Source organism: Astyanax mexicanus, chromosome 19, assembly GCF_023375975.1.
Source record: "Astyanax mexicanus isolate ESR-SI-001 chromosome 19, AstMex3_surface, whole genome shotgun sequence".
NCBI lineage: Eukaryota > Metazoa > Chordata > Actinopteri > Characiformes > Acestrorhamphidae > Astyanax > Astyanax mexicanus.
The window spans coordinates 25,942,871-25,956,932 of record NC_064426.1 but is presented as its reverse complement, the minus strand read 5'-3'; the positions used below and the strand labels follow the sequence as shown (position 1 = coordinate 25,956,932).

The following is a 14,062-nucleotide window of genomic DNA, read 5'->3' as shown; positions in this document are numbered from 1 at the left end:
TAGACAGGCAGTATAAAAATAGCTATATTATAGCAGTGTAAATCTGTGCATCTGTCACTTCAGGATGCATTTGACAACCAAAATGAATTGGCATTTGGCCAAAATATTATCAGGATACAATCCATATAATATTTCACATAAAGTGACCAGGTGTAAATAGGGTCTTACAACTGTGTTTATACAGAAATGTTCAGAATTCAGTGGAATTCTCCTTTAAGTGAGCAGCTTGATTTTACAGATTTTCCTTTGCTGTCCTTGAACGACCTTGTATATCTTTTCTGCGCGTCTCCTCCCCTCCAGATTCAGTATTTTGAGCAATAACACTGTTTTGGAGCTGTAATAGCCATAAAGAAGTCAGATACACTTTTCCTTTTTGTTTAAAAATGGAAAATTAGCCATGATTTGTACCTTTCTCTGTGACATCGGCCATCCGCCACTTTCTCTGTTCCTGTCTGTCTCTCTGGCTGCCTCTTGGCCTCGCCCCAGGGTTTTGCACATTGCAGAGCGTTTCTTCTTGCATTGCATTAGAGAGAGGGGGTTCGTGACATTTTCTCGGGTTTATTTTACGCTCAGAGGAGATTGAATCTGTGTAATATATTGTCTAATTTGATGTGGGGAGGGGGAAAGCCATGGCAACTAACAGTGCAACAGTCGCTAACAGTGACGAGACAGACAAAGGCATTTTCCAGCACTTTGCACACACACACACACATTTACATACACAGTGGTAGTGTTTTTAACTTTAACTTTGCTGCAACTGCAGTGAAATGTACCTTCGTGTTATGTTAAAATGATCATCGCTAAATTTCTGCATCAGACTTTCTCTGTTCCCACAATGCCAAGGATTTCATCCACATAAATGTGTTTTTTTTGCACCACAACGTTAACATTACTGATTTACATTAACATTACGCTTAACATAACTGATCTATGTACAGGCAGTTGTACACATACCTTTAACACTACCTTTGTGGCTAGACATGCACATACATAGACACTACATACATATGCAGTACTGTGCAAAAGTCTCAGGCACCTGTGCAAACTGTTTAAGAGCATTTATCTGGCCAATAGGTGTTTATGCTGGTAAAAAAATAATAAAACAGTGGTTTTTGAATCTTCTTTCTTGATGGCCCCAGCATTTAGTTTAAATTATTATAATTCAGCAGCAGATTGCATGATTTAAAGCAGCTTGATCCTGGACGGCCCCTCTAGTTGGTGAGTGTAATTAACTTTCACTCCTCTGCAGTTAAGACAAATTAAGTGATGTACAGTACAGCTGTACACATGCTTTTGTTGACAAGCTGAGAGATACAGATTCGGTGTCTGAAGTGATTGAAGAATTTGGGATAGGACAGACAAATGTCACACAAATATAACACAAATATAGGTCATCCAGTGTTACACAATTTGGGGTGGGAGCAATTAAAATCTTTATTTCAGAGAGGGATACACAAGGAATTCTTGTTTTGATTCAGCCAGTGAACTGCTGCAGCTCATTAATCCGGTAAACACTTTTTTGGTTCTACTGGCCCAGACATGCTTCTAGGATGAGGCTCAGTATAGGACAGCCAATCAGAATAGAAGTCATTGACCTATATTAGTGTTAAATGTACAATAACAGAGTATATGACGTTTATGACACATATATGACATTTAAATGTTGGCTAATTTTAATTAGCTCAGGTGCCTCAAACATTTACACAGTACTGTTTATATTTCCATTCTTCACACACTGTGAAATATGGTGCCTCAGCAACGGATCATACTGCATCGTAAATGTAGGCAAGTGTGGGCATCTACTGTTTCCTACTGCAAGTTTGGCGTTTGTTATTAATGTTTATTTTAATTGCTGTAACTCAAATTAAATAACAGCATCACATTGATATGAGTTCCTGGAGATAATGTAGCTTCTTTTGGGAAATGCTACAGCATGTAAAATTGTAAGATTTTACAGTTTCGAATATCTAAAAACAAAGTCATATGCAAAAAACTGAGCACATAATGCTTTTTTTTACAATCTTACAATGCGGGCCCACACATACAAATATACTGTAAAAAATGTGTAAAGACCAAAACAAGCCCATGTGTTTACACAGCAGGTCTTATCATTTCCATCTCCTACCAGATTTAAGCCAGGAACCAGAATTGCATCAGATAAAAATATATAATCATTAAAATAAACTATAATAACTTTTTTTCTAGTTTTTTTAATCACTCACACATTTCTTACCAGATAACCAGAGTTTTAGTAGCTTTTTCATATCTGAGTAGAGAGTCTGTCACAACATAGTGCAAAAGTAAATCAGGAGCTTTTTTACAAACTTGCATTTACAAAGTGAAGTCTGCATTTTTAAAAGGCTGCATTTTGCCTGTCCACACAAAACTCTAAAAATCATCTCAGTAGCCTAAAAAAAATAAAACATGAATACAAGTCAAAGAAAGAAAGCAAATTACAGCTTTTATGTCCAGCTATTTACATTTGGATCTGATACATGGTTATATATAAGATGAACCGAATTTTAAGACGCACTATCAATAAATGTCTATTTCCATACATAAAGCGCACCGGATTTTAAGGTGCATTATGCGACTCTAGTAAGAAACAGGGTTGTCTGTATGTTTTCCTTCTCATTCAGTATGTCTCGCCACTGGGTGGCAAAACCTGTAAAGCTAAGCTAAGTTAAATAAACAAAACTGTAATTCTGAAGGAAAAAAAAAACATTTTTAAACTAGCGCTGAATGTTAATATACACAGATTTCGCTCCTGAAAAGTGTTTATTTCACCTCTGAACGACAAAAGAGCTACCACTGCAGTTAGTAATCTGCAGTGCTAGCCGGATGTGATTATTTTACCTCTGGATGGCGAAAGAGCTAGCGCTTAGCACATTTAGCTGTTAATGCTAATATCACTTAAGTCTCAGTCTGACTGGTAAAATTCATACATAAGGTGCACCAGATTATAAGGCGCACTTTTTTTTACTATTTTAAATGTGTCTTATAGTGCGTAAAATACAGTACTTTCCAAATAAAAAACAATGAAAAAAAATATAAATACAATTTAAAGTTGTTGCACCATTTCCTGATTAAATATTAAAGAAAAAAACTCAAAAATACACTCATTATCCATTCCAGTGTACAGTAAATTGTTAGGCCCATACACTGCTAAAATCCTGTGTTTAGTGCTTAATTTCAACTTTCAACAAGTTTTTTTCACACAGACTCAAAATCACTAAAGTACTTGTCATACGAACAGGAATGCCCAAACTTTTTTGTATCACAAACAATTAGATATTGATCGTTAAATTGGTAAATATTAAATTAAATCAGATTACCTTCATTAAAGATGTTTCCAGCTGCCGAGATATCACATTTTACACATTTCACACAGTGAATACACAGTCATCTCCATCATCCACACACACACACACACACACACACACATATATAAACACACCACAGATGGACATGAGCACATGGTCAAAAAAGCACAAATTTCTTTGTCCAGCCTGTCATATACATACCTCTGTAATAATTCATAAGTCATAATTCTAAGACGTTGTGTTGTGTGAGTGTGAATATACGTGTGTGTGTGTGTGTGTGTGTGTGCGCATACGTATGTATGTATGTATGTGTGTCTGTCTATGTGAACTGTGATGTTCAAACATCTGTGAATTACCACACTTCTAAAAACATGTCGGTCAGACGAGAAGATGACCAGTATTCTTCTAAAGGGACATGGCCAGTATTCATGGATGGAAACCCATGTGTTCTATGTTCACTGTACTAGTGTCATTGAGTCTGACCAGTAAAAACCAGTATAAGGTGATCAAAGTTTATAAAAGGTGAGCGTATTTTCAACTGTTTGACCCTTGCTTGTCTTTCTGTTGATTTGGCTGTTTCTCTGTACAGAGTGTGAATGGGAATGTGAATGAACGTGAGAGAGAGAGGAAAATAAATCAATTAGATCTTCCACTAAAGCACGTGCCTGTTGTTTCTGGGGTTTATAGGAGATGATTGACTGATGATGTGAGATAAGACATCCGATAATGAGGCCCTTCTCGAGAATGACAGGTGTCACAACACCCACTCTGTCGCTTATGCTCCTAACGTCCAGGCAGGCGTCTCACTTCGCTTATTTAAGAACATAGTCTATGGCTGCATTCACACCTCCCGTTCAAAAATTTTTTCTGACTTTGGGCATACAGTACAGATGCATCAAAACTCTCAGGCCACTCAGGCTAAATTAATTAATTTATTTATGTTACTTAATTTTAGGACTTTAGGACAAGGTTTCTTTAAAACATGGCAGCTGCCACCCATATGGCCACACCCTTTAAAGTGATAAACCGTGTTGATCAGTCCACCTGTGGATTAGTGGATTTCATGTCATGGTGGATCAGTGTAATAAATTATTTTATACTCTGGAAAAAAATGATACACTTTAAATGACGAGTTTCTTTGATTTTACCAAATTGAAAACCTCTGGAATATATTTTAGGAGGAAGATGGCCATCAAACCAAGCTGAACTGCTCAATTTTTTGCACCAGGTGTGGCATAAAGTTATCCAAAAGCAGTGCGTAAGAGTGGTGGAGGAGAATATGCCAAGATGCATTAAACTGTAATTAAAACCAGGGTTATTCTACCAAATATTGATTTCTGAACTCTCAAAACTTCTTAGCATTATTTGAGGTCTGAAAGCTCTGCATCATTTTTGTTATTTCAGCCATTTCTCATTTTCTCCAAATAAATGCTTTAAATGACAATATTTCATGTGGAATTGTTTATAGAATTAAACATCAATGTTCATTTTACTCAAACATATACCTATAAATATAAAATTTATAGATTGATGTATATATTTGCACAACATTGCAGGAAAAGTAATATCAGTGTAAAAATGGTCTGTTGGGTGATTCATCATGAAATTCTGACACAATAAGAAAACATAATAGCCAAATTCACAAATTCATTCGAAAATGTGGAGCAAAAGAGCACACTGCACATTTAAAACATGTGATATACCATTAATATACATCATTGCATTATTACATTATTATCTCTGACCAAAATCCATGCTGTAGGCCTTCAAAGTAAACTGATGGTAAACTCCTGATGCCCTCTAGTTGCTGAAAACAACTACTGCTGCTGTGATGTACCACCATTACCCAAGCTCCTGGGGCCCTCTAGTGGCTGAAAAAAACTCCTGATTCATCTTGAAATGAGCACTAAATAAAGTGAGTTTGTGATCGTGAACTATGACCATGAATGCATGGAATCACCCCCTCTGCTGAGGTAAGCAAAGAAAAACGTGTGAGAGATGTAATTATAAGGGTGAAGTGAGTAAGGGAAAGAATATTTAGAGCTTAGGAGTAGGAGTAGTAGGAGAAGAATGGGTGGGGTCAGTCTCTTTAGCCTCAGATCTAAGATATTTTAGACAGTTTCTCACTTTTCTTACATTCCTGATCTCGCTCTCTCTTTCTCTCTCTCTCTTACACACACACACACATACACACACACACGTTGGGTTTTGCTATCCTTGTAAGGACTGTTCATTCATGTCATAAATAAGTGTAGCTTAACCTCAGTAACCAATTGTAAATCATTTTACTCTTTTAAATTTTCTAATTAAAGGTCTATATCCGCTAAAATCTACTAAAAAAAAAAAAAATGTTATCAATGCTGCGGGGAGACTAGCACCACTGAGAGTTTCACGTTAAGCGAAGTTTAAGGGTAAACTTGACCTAGCACTCAGCACCTAGTGCTGTATCTTTATAACTAAGGCTGTATCTCTGAAAACATTTTGTCCTTTGAGATTTAGAGCTGTAAAATTAACTGTGGGGGGGACGGCTTGTAGGCGTTCTCTGCTGCAGTGCTGTTAGCCAATTAGACGCAATATGTTTGCATGTATAAATATACATGAGCAAGAGCCGAAATCCTGTCCTTCTTTAGAGACCCCTAATCCAGTGAACTAAAGCAGGTTTATACAGAAACACCGGAGATTTTTTTTTACTAGAGACCACAACTAGACATTTTAGAATTATGAGGACCACTAAATTGTCCTCACACAATCTACAATTTTTGACATACTGCTATGCTTCTAAGGTCCTCACAAAAGGTACCAAAACATGTACACACACACACACACACACAGGCAGGCATTTTATCAGAGATATGCTGCCCAGAGGGACCGGCCCCCATTTTAAGGTCACTGCAGATTTCACCAAGAATGAAATGAAATACCTGCTCCATAAAAAGAGAGATAAAGGGCAAATAAAAAACAATTCTGTCGCTTTCTCCCCGAGGAACACTGCTGGCACGCTTCCAGGAGGGGTCAGACAAAAGGGCAGTTACAGAGGTTCTGGAGCAGAACGCCGTGTTACAAGAGTGAAAATGGTACTTGACCTTAACTAAGATTTGTCCACATTTACACTGACTGTGGGTAAGGGTGGGATTCACTACAGCTCCCTCGATATGTATTACAACACTATTTATTCCCATTTAGATTACTGAGTGCAGTTTTTTTATTTTATTTAATAAACTAAAAATGTTGAACAAACCAGAAAATGTTTTATATTTTATCCTTTAAAATATCACCTCTTGCTTAGACGACAGCTTTGCACATCTTGGCTGGATTTTCTCAGTCAGATTTATGAAGTCACCTGGAATGGCTGTGCTGAACTTGTCAAGAGTTAATTATTTGAATTTCTTAATGAAATAAAGGTCAGTCAATCTGAACTTTAAAAGTATCCTCAAGGGCAGTCACAAAGACCATCAAAATCATTATGATTAAACTGGCCCTCATTAGTACCGCCCCAGGAAAAAGCAGAAGTTGCTTATTTCAGTAAAAAAAAGAAAGGAAGATCAAAAGTTACCTTTGTTGCACAGGATAAGTTCATCAGAGATACCAGCCTCAGACCAGCAAGTTAACAGCACCCCAGATAAGGGAAGAATGTAAATTAAATTTTCATTCTGTAGATTAGTGGCTGACACTATAGCAGATGGGTAAAACTTGAATAGCACCTATTAAAAAAGCATGAAAGAAATTTGGAACATAACTCATAAACATATATATATATATATATATATATATTTTTTTTTTTTTTTTTCAGAAATTGTCCAAAACACAAAAACCCAACAAAAAAGCAAGGCCCCTTTTGCATAATTTCTAGGCAAAACATCTTAAATTTGAGACTGTAATTAAGTTATATGAAACAAAATAAAACACAAGCTCAGTCCCAAGAAAACTGCATTGAACTGTTAAGCATGGTGGTGGCAGCATCCTACACTGGGGCTATCTGGAACTGATACATTGCAAAATGGTAATTAAATAATGAGAGATGAAACAATTTCAAAAGCTCAATTATAGCATGATTTACGTCAGAATGTAAAGGTTTGCGTTGATTTTGTTGCTCTGTTGATGTTAAACAGACGTAAGCAGCTCAAAGAGTGAGTAAATGAATAATTTTTATTGTATTGTATTTGAAAAAAGTAAGTAAAGACGTGTTTCACTTAATTGGATTGTCTTTTCTTGAAGCTGGAGTTATGTAGTCTGTAGTTGCCTGTGCGCCTTATAATTTAGTGCACCTAATATATAGATAAGGTTGTAAGGAGCAGTAAAGGCACTCCGCTGGAGTGAACTGGAGCAGCATTAGCATTACCCACTAAGTGTGCTAAGTGCTAGCCTTTTTTCAGAGGTGAGTTTTATTTTTTTTTGTAGCCTACTGCTAACCCTGGCTAGCACTGCTGAAGCAGGATTAGCATTACCCGCTAACTGCGCTAAGTGCTAGCGGTTAGACGCTAATGCTCCAGCTTTAGTGGAAGTCTGGAAATCTAAGCTTACTGTAAATGAACGGAAATATACAGTTTTCAAAAGAAAAATCTGTATTGATTAACATTAAGCACTCGTTTGCTTTGTCTGACTCGTCTTAAAATGTTTGTTTACTTAGCTTTTAGCTTTACAGGCCAGCTAAATTAGAAAGAAAACATGGCAACACCGTGTTCCTTACCTTAGGTATGAAAATACACCAGAAAATAAACATTTTTACTAGTGCGCCTTATAATCCGGTGTGCCTTACAGTCCAAAAAATATGGTACTCACTAAATATCAGAACATTTCTTAATTAAACATCTTCTGGGCATTTTAAAGGCCATGTAAATTCCACAAGCAGCTGTTTCTCTTGTTTTAAAGCGATAGAGAAAGCTGCAGAAATAATCACTGACAATTCAACTAATCGAAAGAATAATCAACCAAAATAATCATTAGTTGCAGCACTAGATTAGAGTATATATGAACTGGAAAATACATTTACTGAACTAAAATCTATTTTTTGAATGTTTGAATATTTTTTTATCTGATTTTAAATCAGATAACTTTATCCATCTGATTATGAACAGAATCAACACTGAAGCTAAAGCAGAAATTCAGTAACAAAGAAAAAATTCTGATCTGTGCTACCAACATTTGTTGGCGATGATAAATGGAACTGTTCAACAACAAAAACACACATTTTAAAACATATAAGGTCAAGCAGTGAGATTTACAATATTTTAAAGATAAAGAAACATATGTCATAAGGTGACCAATCAAAATTTATATCATATATATAGTCATGTGTCAGTAACTTTCAGATTCCCTTTTACAGATTCAGCCCTGCATTTACAAGCACATTCTGTTTGAACCAATGCTCTTTTCTCCATGAAAAATAATAATAGTATTAAAAATATTAACTAAACAGTTCTTTGAACAATGTTTTCATACATACTGTTAAAAAGTAAGAACTCATGAGCTCTGGTGAGCACACACTTAATTCCAAATATAATGAAAAAAAGCAACAATAAGGCATTAATATAAAGTAAAAGACTCAACAATTGAGGTAAGGCTTTTGGTACATTAGCCTAGAAAAACAGGACATCAGGAACATACAGCAGTCCTAGAAAAAGGTTGACATCAATCAGTATCCACCCACATCTTTCTATACACATTCTGTAACATCACTTATGTAAGAAAACCTGGTAAATGTTACAGAAGGAAAAATGTAACAGGATGTGTTATGTGTTGGAATGTTAATGCTATGTAAAAGGTGGCTGTTTTTTTTTTAAGTAATGAACTTACATTATAATTTATACCTGTTTACACCTGGTCACTTTATGTTTAAACAGCATGTAAATTTGGGCCAAAATCAACATTTTACTTTAAATTTGACACAGGTTTGTAGCTGTGGAAAAAGCAAAAAATGCTTTGAATCCATTTCAATCTGGGCCACTTTAATATGTGGTACTGAAATCCGAAACATAACTGAATAGCGATTAGCATTTTTGACAAGCTGTGTCTGAAATTGACCTTTAAAATAGAAACAAAGAGAGGGGGGCACAATGTCAAAAAAATTAAAACCCATGTTCTAAGCCCCTCTTCAGAATTCCTTTCTTTTGCAACATCAGTAGGCATAAACACTAAAACTTGCAAAGAATTATTTAACAGTGTAGTCAGCTTAAATCCAAGAACACTGCACCAACTGCTAAACATTGTGGTGGTAGCAGCATCATACTCTGGGGTTTTCCTGACAGAGGATCTGTCACAGTGCACACATTGGATGGATAAATAAAAAAGGTTACTTGGCTACTTCAGGGTTCCTATGACGGTTTTCAAATAGCGTTTTAAAAAAAAGATAAAAGAAAAGTCATGGTGTTTTAAGAGGTTTTGCTATGACAGCAACAGTGGATAACTTCACTGTTCAAACTTTTGGAATCATTTTCATTACTTCCTACGAATTATTTTTACACTAATAGGGCCCTATTAGGTCTGCGATGCAGAATGCTGTTCTTATATATATGGAACAAAGAATTAAGACAGCTTTTATGTTATGTCAAGGGTATTAAAAACTAAAATTGGCCCAATTCTTGGTGTAACTGTCTCTACTGTACAGCGAGAGCTTTTGACTAGATTTCGGAGCATTGCTGTGATGGTTTGCATTCACCTCATCCCTAATTCAATACCAAAAGTGTTGGATAGAGAACTATCATTTCAGAGAATACTGTTTTACAGCTCAACACTGAGGGCTTTATTTCCCTCTAGAACAAATCTGGCATTAGGCATGGTGCCAACAGGTTCATGTCTATTTGGTCCAAAGAAATCAATTCAACTGCAGCATGACTACTAGATGTAGCAGAATGCATTCTTAGTATGGCTGTCCACAGACATTTGGACACGTAGTATAAAATGTAGTGATGTTTTATTTTGCGGAAAAAAATGATTCCAAACTTTTGAACAGTAGTGCATTTGCCAGTGATCAGTACTAGGGGCATGTCACTGATAGTGAAGTGATCAGTGGTGCATATAAACAGCCAGCATTGTGTTCTATCTGCTCCTCTGTCCCTCTTTCAGTCTCTAGCTGTCTAGCGAGCCGCTGCCCTTGTTCTTGTTGCGGCTGAGGGGAAACGTGGACTTGCTCTGTGGCTGAGTCATTTTGCTGGCCAGGTAGACGAAAGGCTCGATGAGCGTCCGTCTGTCCGTCACCGAAACCTCCCACAGCCGGACGTTCTCCTGACGTGCCCACTGCTTCGCTGCCTCACTGTCCACCTTCCTGTGCTCTGCCAAATCCAGCTTATTCCCCAGCACTACAATCGTCACCTTGAGGGAGAGATAAAGATAAGAGAGAGAGAGAGTGACGGAGAGTAGAAGAGCAGAGGCAATAAAGCCCAAAATTACTGTTCCAGCAACTGTTAAACATGGTAGTGGTGGGGCTGTTTTACCGCTAGTGGAACTGGTACATTGCTTACCGGGAATGGAATAATACAGGTGGACTACCTTAAAAAAATGTGTGTATCCTCCATCAAAAACACTATCATTTTCACTACCATGTTTTTGCCGTTTAACCATATTTTTTTTCCATTTTACCATGTTTTTACATTTTTACCATGTTTTACCATATTTTTTTAGTTTTAACATGTTTTTGTCGTTTTACCATGTTTTTGCTGTTTTACCATATTTTTGCCATTTTACCATGTTTTACCATATTTTTGCTATTTTACCATGTTTTCACCATGTTTTTGCCGTTTTAACAAGTTTTTAAAATTTTTACAATGTTTTACCATATTTTTAAAGTTTTACCATGTTTTCGCTGTTTTTCCATGTTTTAAAATTTTTACAATGTTTTACCATATTTTTTAAGTTTTACCATGTCTTTGCAGTTTTACCATGTTTTTGCCATTTTACCATGTTTTTGCCATGTTACCATGTTTTTAAAGATTTTTGTCGTTTTATCATATTTTTGCCATTTTTCCATGTTTTTACATTATTACCATACTTTTTAAGTTTTACCATGTTTTCACCATATTTTTAGTTTTAACATGTTTTTGCCATTTTACCACAGTTTCACCATATTTTTCAAGTTTTACCATGTTTTTTGCCGTTTTACCATGTTTTTTTTTTTTTTCATTTTACCATGTTTTTGAAGTTTTCTCATGCTTTTAAAGCTTTACCGAATTTTTAAATTTTAATTGTGTTTTTACTATATTTTTGTCGTTTTACCATGTTTTTGCCATTTTACCATTTTTTTTACCATTTTTTTTGCCATTTTACCATACTTAAGTTTTTGCAGTTGTTTCATGGTTGGACCATCCCCAAACTGTTCTTGCAAAGATGGAAGCATTCACCCAAATCGCATAATATACCAAAGCCAGATCTAAGAGTAAATACTTTTGGAAATATAGCGTATATACTATTATTCGCCACTGTTTCAACACAGTGTACAGTTATATAGTGTGCTCAACACATGCACACCCCCTCTATTGCACAACATTTCCCATGTTATTTCATGCTGTTTTTTCTTTTTCTTTTATTTTATATCTATTTATTTTATGATTAAATATTCCACGTTTTCTTGAAATATGTTGTTTTGATTACCACTGATCATTATTTTCATTTTTACTTTAATACTTAATAAAAATATATCGTTTTTGTTCACACATGGGTCAAAAATGACCAAATTACAAAGCTTCATTTTTATTTTCCTTTCTTAATTTATGAAAAAGTTAACTGAGTAATACCCTAAATTCAATCATAGCAACCCTCAGCCATGCATGCAAGTTACAGAAATAACGAATTAGGGTGATTTTTCACCTATGTTGTGCATTAAAGGAGTAGTGATACAAAAAGGGCTTTTATTGAAAAATTATTCCAAAGGATGTGCTATGGTCAAAAACTATTTAATTGATTAATACCTTGAATTCTAAACAAATTAATTAAATTATTGCAAATAGAAAATAAAAACTCCGCCCCCCCATGTGACCCCTCCCATGTTTGACCCCTTTTGCGCATCAAAGGGTTAATAGGCTTCCAAAAAATAAATAATAAATAAAAAGACAAATGTACCTCCTTTTTGTCACGACAGCGGTCAATCTCTTTCTTCAGCACTTCCATACGTTTGAAGGACTCCTTGCTGTCGACGCTGTAGACCAGCACGAAGCCGTCTGCGAAGCTGAAGTAGTGGCGTGGGAACTCCATGCCATCCCGCAGACCTCTCGTGTCATAGAAACGCACCTGCTCACGTGTGCCGCGGTCCGTCTCCACTGAGCCAATGTAAATGTCCTCCAGTGTCTCCATAGGCTCTGAACCTTCCAACAGCAATACGATCAATATTATTATAATGAAGCAGCATTATCTGTGGAACCCGTTCATATTCATTTTCATAACTTGTATTTGTTTAAACAGCTGATTTAAACTATCCCAGCTGGCACACAACCGACCTTTAACGTTGAAATATGGTTGAAATATGACTAAAGTATTGTATGTTGTTTAAACGTTGAAACAACATTGAATCAACATTTAATGTTCAATGGTTGTGCTAACATTTAAATTTTAACGTTGAATCAACATAATGTCCTCAACCTTCCGCCTTTTGAATCAGCATTTTATATTTCATCACCATATAATTTCAAAAAAAAAAAGCTGGATAAAGGAATAAAACAGTGTTTTACTTCTATGTGCAGTAACCGCTTTTTAATTTAACATCATGTTCGTGTTCTAATAGTTTTACGGTTTTAGTGTTTTTGAGATCAGATGTTGATCAGATTGGTAGTGGTGGGTAACTTTCTTTATACTCAGCTTTACTACAGTGATGTAAGTTTATTGTTAACACTTTGTTGACCAGAGGATTTTCTCATTTTAGTGAGCTATGGTTTATTAAAGGTTGAACGTATGACGTTGAAACAACGTTGCTATCTCAAGGTTGATTCACTTTTCAAAATCAATAGTTGATTCAAAGTTAATTCAACCATAACATCTACGTTGATCAACGTTGATTCAACGTTTATTCAACGGAAACATTTCTCACCTGCAACATGATTGGCGTACAGTAACTGTTCAAGAACTGCAGTCTTTCCCACAGACGCCAGGCCACACACCACCACCTTACAGCTTTTACCCATGATCAGTTCACTTCACTAGCACCTCATTTACACTAAGAGAGAGAGAGAGAGAGAGAGAGAGAGAGAGAGAGAGAGAGAGCAAGATAACGAGAATGACAGAGAGAGAGTGATTTACAAGACAGAACATTAACAATGAACTTCATGAGAATATGTTTTTTGTAGTAGAGTTAACGCTAGCTTAGATATTTAAAATAAAAACATTTGATATGGTTACTGTAGACAGGCTCAGGAAAACACAGTGTAGCTGTACAGCCCTTTAAAGCAGGTAGCGTTACTGTATTAGCGTTTTTTTCTTCTGCACCAGGCTGATTTACAGATACATACACCACTAAACATGCAATAATTCTGAAATAAAACTAAAACAAAGAAAAAGAACGAACGACAGCCCAAAATCTCACCATCCAGTCTTCCTGTTTTCCTGTTTTCACCCTGACGTGCGACACTGCAGAGCCAGGCGGAGGGACGAGCGCCCCCTGTTGTTCGGAGAGCATCACACTGGATCACTGAGACCCCGAATCACTGCGACTCTGAATCACTGAGACTCTGGATCTGGATCACTGAGACTCTGAATCGCTGATACTCCCTGCGACCCTGAAGCACTGAGACCCTGTATAATTAAGACTCTGGATCACC

At 36.2% G+C, this 14,062-nt stretch overlaps 1 protein-coding gene across 2 annotated transcripts; it reads right to left on the bottom strand.

The window, feature by feature from the left end:
• Positions 1 to 8,575: 8,575 nt before the first annotated feature.
• Positions 8,576 to 13,920, bottom strand: nkiras2 (NFKB inhibitor interacting Ras-like 2). Of its 2 annotated transcripts, none has more exons than XM_007256260.4 (4): positions 13,828 to 13,920; positions 13,336 to 13,461; positions 12,375 to 12,616; positions 8,576 to 10,631 (listed from the first exon to the last, which is right to left on the bottom strand). In XM_007256260.4, exons 2-4 carry the CDS (start codon positions 13,427 to 13,429, stop codon positions 10,389 to 10,391), a joined length of 579 nt encoding a protein of 192 aa, XP_007256322.1. In that variant the 5' UTR covers positions 13,430 to 13,461; positions 13,828 to 13,920; the 3' UTR covers positions 8,576 to 10,388. The 2 variants fall into 2 exon arrangements, with proteins under 2 accessions (XP_007256322.1, XP_022528358.1); XM_022672637.2 differs by lacking the exon at positions 13,828 to 13,920 and adding an exon at positions 13,644 to 13,778.
• Between the last annotated feature and the right edge of the window lie 142 nt (positions 13,921 to 14,062).